At 52.5% G+C, this 15,978-nt stretch overlaps 2 protein-coding genes across 9 annotated transcripts in view; one reads left to right on the forward strand and one right to left on the reverse strand.

The window, feature by feature from the left end:
- The window catches only part of LOC134507016 (ATP-dependent RNA helicase DDX19B), a 445,506-nt gene that overhangs the window by 119,162 nt on the left and 310,366 nt on the right, over positions 1-15,978 (reverse strand). The window lies entirely within an intron of this gene.
- PRDM2 (PR/SET domain 2) overlaps positions 1-15,978 on the forward strand; it is a 29,546-nt gene that overhangs the window by 1,236 nt on the left and 12,332 nt on the right. For 3 of the 8 annotated variants that reach the window (XM_063317540.1, XM_063317542.1, XM_063317541.1), the window contains exons 2-6: positions 33-103; positions 7,178-7,295; positions 8,768-8,871; positions 9,151-9,303; positions 12,699-12,825. In XM_063317540.1, the coding sequence (XP_063173610.1) occupies positions 95-103; positions 7,178-7,295; positions 8,768-8,871; positions 9,151-9,303; positions 12,699-12,825 (511 nt within the window). In that variant the 5' untranslated portion in view covers positions 33-94. Of the gene's footprint in view, positions 1-32; positions 104-2,465; positions 2,495-7,177; positions 7,296-8,767; positions 8,927-9,150; positions 9,304-12,698; positions 12,826-15,978 lie in introns of those variants that run through there. The other 5 variants (XM_063317546.1, XM_063317545.1, XM_063317543.1 and 2 more) reach the window with 4 other exon arrangements.

The following is a 15,978-nucleotide window of genomic DNA, read 5'->3' on the forward strand; positions in this document are numbered from 1 at the left end:
ACGGTATGACAATTACCTGTTTTTCATTTTAGGTTTTGTGTAATGCCAGGCGTTCCTTTCTATATAACTTCTCAGAGCCGGTCAGGATTTCAGAATGAATCAGGTGAGTTAAAATGTAAGATTATCTCAAAATTAGTTTCCTCCTGGTAGTATTAATTCTACAACTGAATTGGAATCCTCGTTATTCAGATGCTGTTTGTATTGGGCCACATCGTGTGCGTCTTTCTGGTGACTGATTTTCACTTGCTTGTGTGTAGGCACGCGTTCATACTAATCTGCTTCTAGATTCATTCCAGCAGGCCCTTTTTCAAGAAGGCTCCTCCAAGAAAGCTTGCTTGATGGTATATAAACAACAGTTGCCTGTAGGCTGTTTGAAAGTTCACAATCTCGAGTTCACTTCCTTCTTCTGAAATTTCAGTTCCATGGTTTAAACTATGTATATTTGAAAAATAGGTCTGTGTGAGTGTCAACGCAGACTCTGACCTGGAATAAACAGCCTTCAGCTACCGGTTCTTGAATGAGATGGTGTCTTTTTTAAAGTGGACAATCCAGTCCTTTCACTATTTCTGTAGAAGTCGGTCATTTCCTCTGAGAGCAGCGTTCTTCAGCCATTCCACACAGGAATGCAGCCTTGACTTAGGCCTCTTGCCTTTTGGGTGGCTACATTTGCTCTTTTCTATACGCCTTTGCGAGGGCTCTGGTAACTGCTAAGACTGCATGTCACGGAATTCCCGCTTGGTGGACACCACCCCGCCAATACCCGGCATGTGCCTGGGGGCGAACGGAAAGCCTGTTCTTCTCAGGTGTTCCATCTTTTTCGAACTAAAAGTTGTGTGTGTGTGTTAGTGCTGAGTTACAACTGATCTGTTTTTTCCAGTCCCTCTTTTCTGAGCTGAGGGGGGCTCTGCCCTCCCACATGGGCTTCACTGGTGCATCAGTTGAAACTGCAGTTTGGGAGGCAGAGAATTTGGGGAGGGTGGGCTGTGCTGGTCTCCCGGGAGAGATTTGTACAAGTATTGTGGAACTTTCGGATTACTTAAATTGCTGGTGGGGCCTCCTCTGAGAGAAATCTTCCCCTGGAATAATTCACACCGGTTGGATTGTATAAGAGCTGGATTACATGCCATTTGCCAGCCCTTAAGAGGATGAGCTGTGACATGTCCCGAATGGTGGCTGGATCTGTCGCTCTGCTAAGGGGTCCTCAGATTGACCTTTTTGCTGGGCCTGTCGTCGTGGTCTTTGTGGTAGAAGACGGAGGCTTGCCTCAGTGTGTACAACTGCTCATTTCAAATCAATTTGTAAGCCAGGGCAGCAGTTTCTAAAGTAAAAAACTAGGCAAAGTTTGTGCAAAAGAAAAGAAAAGCAAGTACCATGTTCTTAAGAGGGCCCAGGAAGGGTCTTTTTAACTGTCCTGCAAGGTGCAAATAAAAGTGGCCTTTGCCAGGGGTTGGGGCTGGGGAGCCCCAGGGTGGGCATTGTAGTTGTCTGACGCTGCAGGTAGCAAGACGCCATCCTTCTCTCCCAGGGTGGTAGGGAAGCCTTCCGAAGGGGCAAGACCCTGTTGCCCTCTGACCATGCAGAGTTTCAGGCAGCCTTCTGCCTAATCCTAACAGCTTTCTGCAAAGGAGCAGTTGAAGCTGCTCGCCAGACCGCTGTCCCCCTTTTCACAGCTGACCGCCACTGAGCGACCCCAACAGACAACCAGAGTTGGGCAGTTCTTGAATTTTAAAGAAAGGGTCTCCTGTCCCGGCTCGGAAAGTCAGTCAACAGCAGATGCTCTTGCACAGATTTGTTCACGTTGGTCAGTTGTGGAACAAAACAATGAGGAGCATCTAACATTCACGGTTGTTTACAAGCCAGCAAGGTGCCCCTTCATTTTGCCCTGCTGCTAGGCAGTTAAATGAATCTTCTGGGTAGTCTTCCCAAGCAGTCCGTGCCGGGACCTGGGGCTGGCTTAACCTCAGAAGGGCCCCTGAGGGCAGTGTGCCCCAAGGCCCTTCAGCTTTCAGACTCCCAGGCATCGGGGCCCTTCTTGTCCATTCTGCGTGTTATAATCTTCAGATTTCCTTCACCCTCTGGCCTCCTTCCTTCCTGGTTTTCTCCTTTGTGGCCTGGTCTCATGCCCTGGACCTGCTGCTGCATCTCTCCCCGCATTGCCTCTCTGCCCCCTGTGCCACTTGCTGCTCTTCTCCGAGGGGCTCAGCCAATCCCAGCCAGGGACCCTTCCCTGCAGCTCAGGAACCCACCGCCTCCGAGGATCCCCTCACCGCAGAACCCCAGAAGCGTCCAGGAGGCAGAACTCCCTTTGCGTTCAAAATGTTTTCTGATGATTCACACCCAACTTTGGTCTCAGCGTATGTTAGTTTTGCTGGAGTTAGAAAGTAAACAAGTAAGTTCTGTTTCTCCAAAATTAAGTGTTTGGCATCAACTCTATCGTGTTCTTTTCTTCTTGTCTCCTTTTTCAGTGCCCTTTGTTGACAACTTGTAATGCCAGGTCTGTATAAACTCCTGCCTTGGATGCTTCTACCAAAACATCCTGCAACACCTTATATTTCATCCTTTCTTTGCTTTTAACTGCTGACTTACAATTCAGCTTTGCTGTGATCCTGGTTTATACCAAGGAGGCTTATTAATATCTTACTCCACAACATTCTTGGAGGAGACTTGGAAAATGGCTGGATTAACAAGCAGGCTGCAAGACTGACAGTTGCTGATTGGTTATATTAATTGATTTGAAACATTTCACTCAACTGAACCTGCTTCCATGTAATTGCTTGGCACAGGAGTAGGCAAAGTAGCATCCCTGAAAGTTCTGAATGGCCCCACCGAACTCCCGGATTAAACTACAATTAAAATATAGGGGTCGAATCTCACAAAACCATCCGCATTTGTGAGATAAAAGTATTTCTGCAGGAGACGCTGCAGTCCATCATTGTGTGATGGCCCGGCTGCTTCTAAACATGCCATCTCCTGGTTTAGCAAGTCTTCAGGTTTATATAAAGTTCATTAACGGATGTGAGTATTCCCAAAACCTGCAGGTGGCAATCTCTACCCTCCATTTCAAAGAGGACTTTGAGAAAGGAACAATGCATGTACGAACCATCCCGAAAAGAACAGTTTTCTTTCTTTCAAACAGTTTTCGGTTTGGCTGGGGCTCAGAACAGACCGCTTCTTAATTGACCAATTGACCCAACTGACCCGGATGCTTGGTCGCATGTTGTACGTCTGAACCATAATGTGGGGTTTGGTTGCTTTTGTTTTAGCCCTTGACCTTTGTAACCCGGGGTTTATGGCTAAGCAGATCCAGCCACACGGTGCCAGCCCTGTGGTTTTTAATTGGGGCCTCTAAGGAAATTGGAAAATTATAGAATTGGATTGGTTCATTTACATTAGTTGTAAACTGAATGTAGTCATTTTTAAGCACAGGCATAGCTTTCTGAAATTTTGTTTTGCTGTTGGATGGATAATACAGTTTTTTTTAGGATGCACACACACACACATCCGCACGTGGACATTTAGAGAGGTAAGCTTGCAGAAACTGTAAACTTCAAACCGTACTTGCTGTATTTCAGGTGTTTTTAAGAATGTGTGGAGTCCAAATTGCATGTTGCTTTGAGAGGCAAGCTGGGGAAGGAAGGATGTGCATGCAGACGGAACAGCTGTCCAGATCTGCCCAGCTCCATCCCCAGCCTTTTCCTCCCGCTGACACTCCTTAAAACGCTTTCAAGGAATTGATGTTTGAAAGATGTTGTTGAAGGATGTGGTTGAGGTGGTGAGGCCCAGAGAGACAGAAGCAGTAAATGTGCTCTCCCAAGCCCCTTCCCCACGCAGAATTGGACAGAAGGGAATGGACGCAGCTACCTTGCTGACACTCGGCAGGCTTGGGGCTGGCTGCGCTGAATGGGGGACTGTGGCCCTCCAGGGTGGGGAGTGGACACCCCCACTGTCCCTCGCTCCTGCTGTGTTGGCAGGGGCTGGTGGTGGATGGCTCTGAACTGATGGAAAGCCTTCGCTCGGGCGGAACAAAGTTGAGAAGTACATTCCATTAGCACAGCTCTGCGAGGGAGCTACCCTGTTGGCCAGTCCCCTGCGGATGCGCCCACGCTTCCTCTGCAGGTCGCAGTCCCTGCTGGCCAAGCTCTCCTTTTATTCCTCCCGCCCAAGAGAAAATATACCGAAGGTTGCAGGCCACCATGTGACTGGGCAGAGATGCCTGGCTGAAACCGTGGAGCCCTGGGTTTGCTTAGACGGCCTGGCTGGGTCCCGTGTGGCTGGCCTCCCCATCCATTCCACCCGGACTCAGGGAGGAGAAAAATGTGTGGTAGACCTCCTCGTTCCCTCGGGGAAATCTTTGCCCTCCTCGGAGTAACAGGGCCCTCGTGGAACGTGGAGGCCATCCTTCACCAGCCTGGCACCCTCCCACCTGATGGTGCAGCCCCCTGGTTCCCAGCCTGTGTGGCCATTTGGGTCTGCTAGCTAGGAATGGTTGGAATCAAAGTCCCAACAACCCTGGGCAGATTTGGGGCCAGGGACACCCCCTTTTTTAAAAAATGCATTTTGGTTCTGTGGAAACCGGGAAAACAAGTTGAGAGGTGCATTCTCTTCTCATTCAACAGCCAGCTTTACATTTGCACCTGCCTGCCTTTTCCCCTTGGCTGCCGAAAGGGCCTGGTTAGCTGGGGATCGGGCTGGGCTTTGTGATTTTGCCGGTGGAAGTCCCCGCTTTCTTGCCCGAGTCACGTGCCAGGAGAATGGGCTCCAGGCCACACGCAGCCGCACGGCCCGCAGGCCCTGCCCCGTCCCCAAGCTTTTCTTCCCCCTCCCCACCGCCCGCTGAATTTGCCTCCCTGCTGCCTTTCCAGAGGGTTTTCTGCTTTTTTTCTTGAGAAAATCGATCTGTGTGGTCGCCAGGAGTCGAAAAGTACTTGATGGCACCTACAGTAATCGGTTGTGTTTTTTTCCTACCCCCAATGCTGCTTTCCCCGCCTCGGCCTGGTCCATCCTAGCCCACCCAGCCTCTGCAGCCTCCCCCCCGGTGGCCCCTGACTGCCCCCCCCCAGTCTTTCCTTCCCCGACCTGCATTTTCTCTTTTTCAAAACAACTGCTGTAGCGATTTTCCCTTTGACAGAGGGAGCTGTCTGATGGGGGGAGACCCAGCAGTTCCCCACCTGCAGGTAGGAGGTGAAGTTGTAAAAAGTTCTGGACGACGTTCCCTCTGATTTGCAGTGCTTTTAATGGATAGGAAGGCCCTCGGGCGGCTTTGGTGACCTCGCCTGCGCGGTAGCTGAAAAGCCGGAGTGTGGCTGGCGCTGGTGGAACGCGGAGCAAACTTCAGCCACGTGGCGCGGAAGGAGGCTCTGACAGGCTTTACTTAAAAACATTTGAAGGTGTGTCAGCTTACTCAGCAGTAGCGCCCAAGTCTGAAGCAGCTGGATTTTCACAAGCGTCCAGGAGAGGCATCTTCCCCTTGGGGCGAGTGAAGCCAGCCCTGCCAGAGATGGAGAGGTGACCTGATGCCGCCCAAGGAGCGTTGCTGTTTTCCTCGGCGAGCGCACAGCGGGCGGGGGTTACGGCACACTAGCCCACACCGTGGCCCAGCAGAGGCATCTGGGAAGAACTTAAGCTTTGCTCGCTCACGAGCAGCTGCCCCCGTGGTTCCCTGGCAGCACGCAGCGGTCACGGTTCGTAACCCCCAGTCGCCATTTCCTCCCTGAATTTGCCTCACTCCCTTTCCAGTAAGCTCAGCCAGCCGCCATCACGGCCAATGGTGACGGCGGATTCCGGAGCTGAACTTTGTGTTCTGCAAGGAAGTCCTTCCTGTGCTCAATCTGGGATCGCTGTGCATTTAGTTTCCGTGGCTTCCAACTTAGGGAGGGGGGAAACATCCTCCTCTCCATGGGATTTCATTTTATTCCATTTGAGACCTTGCCCGTTTTCTCTCACATTAAAGCTTGATTGGTATAAACAAGGTGAAGCAGGAGGAGCTTCTGCTGGCCTTGGTTAGGACGGCGAGTCCAGAGTCCCTCTTGCGTGCTGCAGCAGATGCCTACAAGAGGGCTACGCGTGACATCTGCCGCCAGCGGCGGCGCCTCCGTTGTAACTCTCCCTCTGAGGGAGCCCTCCAGGAGTTCATGCCATGTTTGCAGGGGGGGGCTGGCTCTGTGGGGCAGGAGGGTCAGAGAGGATCTGTTGAGTGGGAACTCAGAAACAGCGGAGAAAGTGACTTGTCAGTGCATTGTGGCACGTCATGCCCCCTGATCTGCAGAATGCCTTTTGCTGGATTCTCTGCGCCTTGCCTGCTTTGCCGACCTAGGCATTCCGTTCTCAGCAGCCCACAGTGCCACGGTGGTCCCGATCTTATGCCTTCCTCAAGAGATCTGGTCCTCCGAATAGGCGAATTTTGAAGATGCACTTATTCGCAAGGGTTCGCCTTTAATAGCTTGCGTGCGTGGGTCTTCCTGAATTCAGAGGCATTGGCTGCTGTCCGGGCAGAGTGTTTTGCTTGGTCCCTCCACCCACCTGATCCTCCGGTGCCATGCTTGCCCCGTTTCGGCTCTTCTGGAGCACGTGCTGAGCTCTGCGGGTCAACATACGTTGAGCAAAGGAAACTCAGTCTGTTGCTATTCATTTCAACGATTTATATGGTTGTCCACGGCACAGATGTAATTCTGATGAATGCCTTGTCAGGGTAACATCTGTAGGGACATGTTCCAGCCCCCCAAAGGTTGCAGTTTTAAGCTTTGATGGAAGAGTGAGAACGTGAGGGAAAGATCAGACGCAAGGAGAAAGAACGGGCTTTGATGCGGATGTACCTGCGTTGGGCCAGTTTCTGTCCAGTTGAGGCCTAATGGAAACGCTCTTGGCCCGTTCAGTGAGATGATTCCAGGCATCTTGTAAAGAAGAGAGAGAAGAATTACGCAGCAGGCCTCACTTGGTGGGGGTGTCTCTTCCCTCCTGCTGGACGTGTCTGTGAAAATGGAGATGGCCTTTCCACCTGATATCCTCGCCCTAAGTCAGTTTTACGCTGTCAGGGATTCAAGGTCTGATGTGAAATGGAGAGGCTTGCTTGAGGCTCCTGGCACAGTATTGGTGGCGGCAGCATGGGGGGCTTCTGCAATTCTCCTGTGTGCTCACCTGGGCCCACTTCTCTTCTTTTCTGTTTCGATTCGCTTTGTAGAACTCAGTCGGACCTTCAGGATCAGTTGAGACTTTGGGCGACGTACCTGAGCACATCCTTAGAGGGCTTCCCGAGGAAGTGAGGCTCCTCCCGTCCACTGTGGACAAGACCCGGCTTGGTGGGTGAACCCGGCACAAAGCGCCCGAGGCAGGATAGCTCTGGCTTCTCCGCCGTTGGGGAAGGTGACAGAGGCGGGTGCTTGACAGGGTGCCCAAGGCTTAGCCCCTTGGAGTGTTGGGTGCAGCAGCTTCAAAAGCTGTCAGCAGATCTAATTTTTCATGTGACAGGAGTGTGAAATGATTAAAGCGTTTGTGAGTAATTATCAGCCTGTATTTAATCAGCTAAAATTTAATTAACCAGCGTGGTTTTCACCCAAGTCCCATCCACTTGTTGGCCGGTGGGCCCTGGAGGGAGGACGTAGCCCCCAGACCAACAAAGGTCGCCCAGCACTTATAAAGCCAAATGCCACACTCTGGTGGAGAAGTGGAAAAGCATCCTAGGAGAAAATGTCTCAAGGGAGGCAAGCAGCCACCCCCAAGAAGACTGTGGGGCGTCCCCAGGGTGGCTTTGACACAAACTTCATTTCCTGTCACTCTGAAAGCTCCCCCTGCTCTCTTCCTTGTGGGGGGAGCTTTTTTGGCAACATAGCCCCATTGGCAATGCTCACTGGCCCTGGTGCTGCTGCGCTTGATTCTCACGGCCTTCTAGTCCTCAAGTTTTAAACTGCAGCAGGTCCCTTTAGCTCTTTGTGCCGCTGTTGTCTCCTGCTGCAGTCTATCCTGTAGCTGCATCAGTTTATCCTACATTTTACCATGCCTTGTTTTGCCTGCCGTTTCACCCCTCTTTCCATAAACCCAAAGAGCTCCAGATCCTGGGAGGTGTATAAGCTGAAGGCCATAAACGTGGCCTGCTGAATGAAGCCAGACGCTTTCTTGCTGCAGAGTTTGGCAGGGAGGAAAGACCGCACGATGTACGGGGCCTCAGCCTGGCTACTGTTCACCCATCTTTTTTCAGCGTGACACTTTCTTACGCTCTGTGGCTCCCCGGCCCTTAATCCCAGATCTAATTTCTAGGCACTCTGGAGACCCCGTTTAGGTGCCGGTCTCAATTCAGGCCAGTTGAAATTGGGCTGCAGGCATCCTTGCACCCTGCCTGTGCTTCTCTACCGCCCCGCCTCCAGCTGCCACTGCAGCACTCTCTGAGACCTCAGGTCCTGCTGTGGACCTTCCCTTTCCCTGGGCCTGAGGTCGCTGGGGAGGAGGAGGGCCGGTGCGCCCCTCTGGGTCCCCTGCTGGTAAGCACTGACGCATCTGGGGATGCCGACGTGGGGCAGAAATAACAGCTGCCTGTGGAACACGGAGAACATCTCGGTGTTCGGACACCATCTGCAGAGTGCTAAGAAGCTGCCCCTTTCCCTGGAGCTCATCAGCCCTGGAGCCCTTGGCAGTCCAGTTTGTCTGGAAGGTGAACCGGTGTCGGGGAGGGCCGTTTCCGGGACCCCTCCGCCGCCCCCTTTCCACCATCTTGGCGCAGCCACCTGGCCGAGGCTGAGGGGAGCTCACTGCTCTTCTTTGTCTGTTTGGTCTTCAGGTGTCTGGGCCACAAAGCCCATTTTCAGAGGGAGGAAGTTTGGCCCCTTTGTTGGCGACAAGAAGAAACGGTCCCAAGTGAAAAGCAATGTGTACATGTGGGAGGTAAAGAAAAGCGGAGGATGGGTGGCGCTTCCCTTCCTTGGCAGTAGGCCCCAAAGTAAGGAGGAAGCGTGGGTGCAGAGGAGGGGCCCAGCACACCTCTTCGCTCCACAGCCCGAAGGGATGGGGGAGGTCCTCCCAGGGCAGCGTGTCTCCCCCCTTCCCCGGTCGCCGCGTGGGTCTGAGGCTCCGGACGAGGGAGCTCCGATGATAAACCTGTCTCTTTCTCTCTCCTCTCCTTCTCCTTCTTCTGCCTGCCTTCCCCCACTGCAACGTCTCCAGGTCTATTACCCAAATTTGGGATGGATGTGTGTTGACGCCACGGACCCAGCGAAGGGGAACTGGTTGCGTTATGTGAACTGGGCTCGCTCAGGAAAGGAGCAGAATCTTTTCCCGCTAGAAATCAATCGGACCATTTACTACAAAACGTTAAAGGTAGCTGTGCTTCCCTGTCTCTCTGAGTGGGTGTGGCGGATTCTCCGATGTCGAATTCCTGTGCTCTTGTGAGAAATGGGGGAAGGCGGCCTTGGCCGTTTCCAGTCCGGAGAGGGTGGGAAGAGCCCGCCCTGGGCCCAAGGGGTGGGCGGTCGTCAGTCCTTTTTAATGTCTCTTGGGGAGGTTTTAATGGGCAAAACAGTTCCCTTGCAAAACTCCAGTTTTGTCCCTTAAGACCTCTCCCAAGTGGGAAAGACTGGTCTGGGTTTTGCAGGCCATTAGGGGGCATCTTGGGTACCTTCTTAAAGGTTTGAGAGATCTGGTTCGCCCTTAATCCCACGCAGATAAATGGTCCCAGAAATTTCATCCCGACACACTTGGAGCGGGAGGGTTGGGGGCCGTGGTCCTGGTTGGGGAGCAACGGCCTTAATCCCCCCAACTTGGATGAGACCCACACAGCAACAAGTTCTTTGTTCTGCCCTTGACTGGAAACACCCATTCTGCTTCAAAATTCAGCATGCCCTTTCAGTTGGATGGGTCTAGAAAATATTAGAGATTTTTCTGAAAAAGATTCCGAGGATGGCAGCCTTTCGAGACCTCAGATGCAAGTGCACAATGATGGGCATAGAGACAAAAGCTGCTTCAGATATCCCAACACCGCTAGATTGGAGAAGCCCTTTTGCAAAACACCTGCCTTTTGTGAGCTCTCCTCTGACATTTTGCCTAGCTTGGCAGTACAGGTAGTCCTCGTTTACGGACCACAATCGGGACTGACAACTCTGTCGCTGAGCGAAGTGGTCGCTAAGTGGGAAGTCACGTGACCTTGAGTGTACTTTCCTTTTCCCCTCTTCCCCCATTTGGATAGAGGGCTTGAAACTGACAAGACGAATCAGTTTCACGCCTTTGGCTTTTGTTTGCCCCCTAGACCCTCCCCTCTTTGGAAGACTCACTGAGCTCATTATCGAAAAAGGAATTAATGTTTGTATTTACATTCACTGCAGAGGAACGGATTACAAAAGAGTAAGCAGGCACACCATGGGGAATACACCAGGCTGTTTGCAGAGCGTGCTCACAGCTGCCGGCGCCAGCGCATCGCTTTCCATGTATATTCCCCATTGTGTGCCCGCTTACTCTCATGTAATCCCTTCCTCTCCAATCTCACTGCTCTGCAAGGGGGAAAAAAGAAAAACGACAGGCCAGGCACAGGACAACGCGCCCTGACTGTAATGGCAATCGCATGATGAAGGATGCTGCGAAGGCCGTAAACGCAAGCATTGGTCATAACGTTATTTTTCAACACATAACTTCGAATGGTTGCTGAATGAGGCAGTTGGTAAGCGAGGACTACCTGTATTTTTTAAAAAGGCCCGCCACTCGTAGGCACTCCACCGTCCACAGTCGTATCTCTGGCCTCCGTCTTTTGTTCTGTTGCAGCTTCTGCAGTTTGTCGCACGGTCTATAAAGTTGCAATCTCGGTACAGTTGCTGTCTGTAATCACTTCCCTGAGAGAGAAGTTCTCTAAAGCTGAGGATCTGGAGGGTGGGTTTCCAGAAATTGTCAGGTTAGGGCAAGATCTTGGTCTGCTTCACTCATCGACTGCTCGGTCTCTTCCCATCCCGGCAATGCTTGTTTAGTCTCTTTTTATAAATATTTGTCTTCAGGAGTCTTCATGCTGCCTACCCGAGTGTCCTAACAGTCAGAAATCACACTGAGACAAGGAGTAGGTCTCTAGTGTTTATTACTGCTTCATTAGACAGAAAATCCTAACGAACTGAAGAAGCGTGGGAAAAACCCAGGCAGATAAACCCCAAAAGTCAAGGCGGGTCTGATCTGTGTCTCTTTGAATGGCTGCTTAATGCCTCAGTACTACGCATGCGTTTTCCCCCCTGGATAGGGGCCCCCTCCTGCTCGCCATCAGTGCGCACGACATCGAGTGGCCCTAGGTGGCTCACTGTCATGTATTAAAGCAATCCTTAATTATTTTGAATTAACTCTAAATATTTATTGACTTTATGCTAACATAGGCCCTAACAAATACCAGGTTTGGTTAATAAGTTTGTAAAGCAGGATCATTTCAATATTTGTGGGAAATGTGGCTTTGGTATTAATATTTCTTTCTGAATGCTTATTGAAAGCCGTGTGTGTGTATTTGTGTGTTTTCAAGACTGTTCAGGCTTTTCAAATAAAAACAAACTCCGCAGCCGTTACAAACTCTCTGAAGGCTTCCTGCCCAAATTTAAGGCAATCTTGAAAACTAAGGGAAGTGGCTGTAGCATGAAAATGGCAGGAAACTGTGGTTCTCTTCATTTGAGTGGCAGCCGCTATTCTCTCCTCTCCTCTCCTCTCCTCTGTCCTGCATGTTTTCAGATTTACAGTCTGAAGGCTGACACATTTTTGTTTTGCTTTATTCTTATTTCTGAGAGCAGGTTAGAAGGCTTGGCTTTGCTGTATGGAAGGAGGAGATGTGGGTCAGATGTTCCTGCCAATTGTGTTTGGAAAAAGCACAGGGTGCTGGCCTTGTCTGAAGGAGTTTCACATGTTCTGCAACCCTTTTTGTGGCAGCGTTTACACCCGCGGGGGATGCTCAGGGGCAGAAGAAGCCGTGCTCCGACACACGGGGGGACTTTTCTGAGCATGGTTTGCGAGCAGCGGCGTTCTGGGAAAGTGTGGGCTGGAGGGGCAGGGGAGACCCGGCGTGCCGTGCGGGAACGTGGCTCCAGCATATCCTTCCCTCGGAAGGCAGCGTAGCTTTTTCTCGGGGGTGCCCAGAAAGCTGGTCTCTGCTGGCCGGGCTTGAGCATCACACTCACCCGTGGTTTCTTTGAGCGTAGTTTACCCACGAACGACCATTTGCGGGGTTCACTGGCAAGCTAAACCGCCCGCTGCCCCTTTCCTCTGTGCCCCTTCGGAGTGTGTTGATGCCAGTCTGTGCTGGGTAAATGAAGGCAGCATCCGGTTTGTGCAGGCTCCTCCTCTGGTGACTCAGCTGGCAAGCCCAGGATCTCCCTAAGTGTGCAAGTCTCAGCCTTGTCCTGCGGTCCTCCCTCCAGCAGAGGCGTTGGACACAGCTGGCCGGCCTCCCTCCCTCCCTCTCTCTTTCTCTCTCTCGCTGTCTCGTTCTGGTGCCCTCTCTGACGCTGCAGCTGGGCCTGCTCTGCTCTGCTCGCGAGGAAGCCCCGGAGCGCGAAGGAGTCCTTCCTGTTTGGCTGGCCAGGCCCTCCGAGGCCTCTTCCCAGCCGGAGAGCGCAGGCAGAGGCGGCAGCTGTTGGTGACCTGCCCGGAGCCCCCCCACCCTCCGGCCGCCCGCCTGCTGCCCCCTCCCTCCCCCCCGCGTGGGCCGGTGAACAACCCCCAGCGTGATTGGTGTCCTGCTTTTGTCTCTTCCCTCCCGACAGCCAATTGAGCCTGGGGACGAACTCCTGGTCTGGTACAATGGGGAAGAGGACCCGCGGATAGCAGCCGCGCTGGAGGAGGAGCGCACCAGCCACCGCGGCAAGCGGAGCTCCCCTAAGGCCAAGAAAGGTAAGGCGGCCCCTCCTCCTTCCGCCCCCCCCCGCGGGCAGCCTGGGGGGCTCTCTCCACCCGCCCGCCCACCCAAAAATAAGGCCCAGCAGGAGAGGGTGAAATGACAAACTCCAGGGGTGGGCGAGGGTGGGGGGGGTCCGTGTACCCCCGCCCACCTGCCTTCCGCCCGCCAGTTCCTGCTTGCGGGATCAAGAATCGTTTCGCTCCGATGCCGGCTCTCCTGGCTTGCTCTGCTTGCTGTGCTGCCTCTGGGTTTGCCCCCCAGCAGGGCTCCCTCCCCCAACCCTGGCCTCCCAGCCCTCTCTGCCCCGTCCCCCAGGATGCCAGCCTTCGCCCCCTCCCTCTTGGCACCCCGAGCCTCAAGCAAGAGGCTGGCTCCCCGGCAGCTGCAGCCAAAAAGGAAGTCGGTGTCTTGGGTGCTTTTTTAAAACCACCCCTGGGAAAGTCATTTTGGGTCCTTTGTGGTTTCTTTTTGACGATCTTTCTGGCGAGGTGGGCTGTCCTTCTCACCCACAAACTGCCTGCCAGAGAGTTGGCCCGCCCTCCATCCTGTTAATGATCCCAAATTCAGGGCGCAAATGACATTTCCGTGCCTACCGAGTGCTGAGGGCTGGATTTGAAGAGGTCGTGGTTAGGATCACATTTCAGGATGGTGTTGAAATTTGGGCAGTGAATCATCAAGTTTTCAGCCCTTGATTACAGCAGGGCTCCTGACAATGCTGCACTTGAGAAAATTAGGCCTGTGTTCTACATTTCTTGTGAGTAAGATCTTTTTTGAAATGTTGAAAGCCTGCCCTGCGAGGCTGTGACACATCCTGACAGCAAAAATCACCCTGCGTTTATGGGGGAAATGCAACAAAGGGGTGCATAATATTGAGGACACGTTTTAGTTTATTGTGGGATGATTTAAAAAAAAAAACTAAGGGAAGGTAAGAAGAATGAAATGGCAGCATGTTCTTCTTTCAAGGGTTTTTTTAAAAAATCTCATAGCAGAGAAATTTTCAGAAAGAGAAGTCAGCATTCTTAGGGTATCCCTGTTTTTGTTTATCTTCAAACCTTGCTTTATGCAATGGCTGGAATTGTGGGTGGCTCTGAGGCAGGGTGTGCCTTGGACGTTCTGACAAGGAGGGTGAAAGAGCAGCTCAAACTTGCCCAGGGTTCTGCCTCGAGGTGGGTCACCGCAGGAGGGCAGGGAATCCGAGAGTGGGACGGAAACGGGTGGGTGGGTGCAGGGTTGGCTCCAGGCTTGGGCATCCCCGGTTGCTGGGATCCCGTGGGACAAAGCTGGGGCTACTGCATGGTAAGCGTCAGGCTGGCTCGTCTGGCACCCTGCACAGCAATGCTGGGCCCACTGCCTGCAGATTTATGGTTGAAAGGGGACAGTAATACCGGGAGAGGAACTGGTGTGAAGGGAAAAAGCCTCAAGCGGGAAAATTTCACGTAACGTTACGTCCCATCCCCAGCCCAGGTTCAGGGGCACACACCTCTTGGTTGTGCAGGTCTGAGCCCCACTTCTAATAAGCGGCTGTACTGCCCTGCCTTCATCGGCCGGGAACCAGCTTTGGCTGATCCGGGGAGGATGCTTGGAGGTCACCCTGGGAAGCCTGCATGGCCGTTTTCTAAGGTCTGGGAGCAGGGCGCGTCCAGAGAATGGCCGATGAAAGGCGGGGGGTCCTGGCTGGCAGCATCCTTGTGGTGCTGAGGTTGAAGGAGGCCCGGGCAGCTCTCTCAGCTTCGTTCCTTCCTACAGCCCTGCAGAGTCCCAGTGGAGCGGGAGGTATCCCAGGTGGGATGAAGGCCTGTCTCCCACCTCCTTTGGATCTACCATATTGTTCCAATCCAGGGAAGGGCTTGCCAAGAAAGCCCATGTTCCTCAAAAAGCGCAGGAAAAGCAATTAGGAATCAGTGGCAGGGATGCCTTCCAGACTTCAAGAAGGGCCTGGCTTGGCTTTCGGGGGTGAAAAGGGTGAGGCCGCCTCAGAACGTGGCTGTCTGCTGTGTGCAGGTTCTGCCAGTTGTGGCTTCTGTGAGAACTGGTCCAGCACAGCAGGATTATAATGGGGGGTGCTAAACTTGGGGCTCCTTGGTGCCCTGGCCTCGGTGGGGTGTCTGCGTTTTTTCGGTTCCTTGTTGATCGGATGGGACCAGCTTTCAAAAGGCTGTGTTAGAGCTTTGGATAAGCTGAGGGGTTTTCTTCGTGATACCTCAATATCCCATCTTTTCTAAGGCCATTTTCAAGATTCTGTATAGGAGAAGGGTGAAAAACGAAACAGTCCAGCTGAATGCAAATCTACGGCCAACTTTCAGTAGGTTGTATTTAGCTACTTGGCAAAAGAAAGCCAAAACGGGCCCATCGTGTAACGGGGTGCAGTTGGACGTCGTGGTTGCCCCGGTCACCTCCCATCTAACCTCAGCAGGCAAGCTTAAACCCCAGGCCAGGTTTCTGCATGAGCAGGTGATTTTTGAGATGCAGCGTCCAGGCTGGATCGGGCTCAGGTGGAAGTCTGGTCAAGGAACAGAGTGATGGTTTCTACATAATGGAGGAAATGGTTTGTGCTGTTTCTTTGTCTGGGCTCAGCTATGCATTCAGCTAACATGTTGTGCCCAGAACAGAGCGTCAGTTGTGACTGACCTTGAGTCCATTGTTTCATGTGAGTGGCATGGCCTGATTTCATCCGTGTTTCCTCATGAGTAAGCCCCCAAGTGTTGGCTGCCCAGAGGAAACCGGGCAGGTCTATCCAGCCGGTAGTTTGACCTCTCCTGGGTGGCACACTCGAGTGCCAGGGTCTGTTTTATGACAAACATTTTTGGGAATGGAACTCAAAGTCTTCTGAGCTCATTATTCAGCGGAATTTGTTGTACGGAAGAAAAGGGGGGAAGGACTGCCCTCCTGCACTCATTTTCTGCGGGGTTTTGACTCCCTTGCGCAGTGCAGCCCAGGAGGAGGACGGGAAGGTGGTGGCTCTGTTTAGCTCCTCTCACAAATTCAGTTTCCTTCTTTTGAAATCACACAATCTTTTTTCAAAAAACATGCTTTGGAATCCAAGAACGGCAGAAGTTAAAAAACTGCTCCGCTGCTCTTCCAGCCTGAAGTGAATGGTTCCAAACAAGGTTGCTGGAATCGCACGATAATTATGGAATGAAATTAAG

The sequence above is a fragment of the Candoia aspera genome, chromosome 18 (assembly GCF_035149785.1).
Source record: "Candoia aspera isolate rCanAsp1 chromosome 18, rCanAsp1.hap2, whole genome shotgun sequence".
Taxonomy (NCBI): domain Eukaryota; kingdom Metazoa; phylum Chordata; class Lepidosauria; order Squamata; family Boidae; genus Candoia; species Candoia aspera.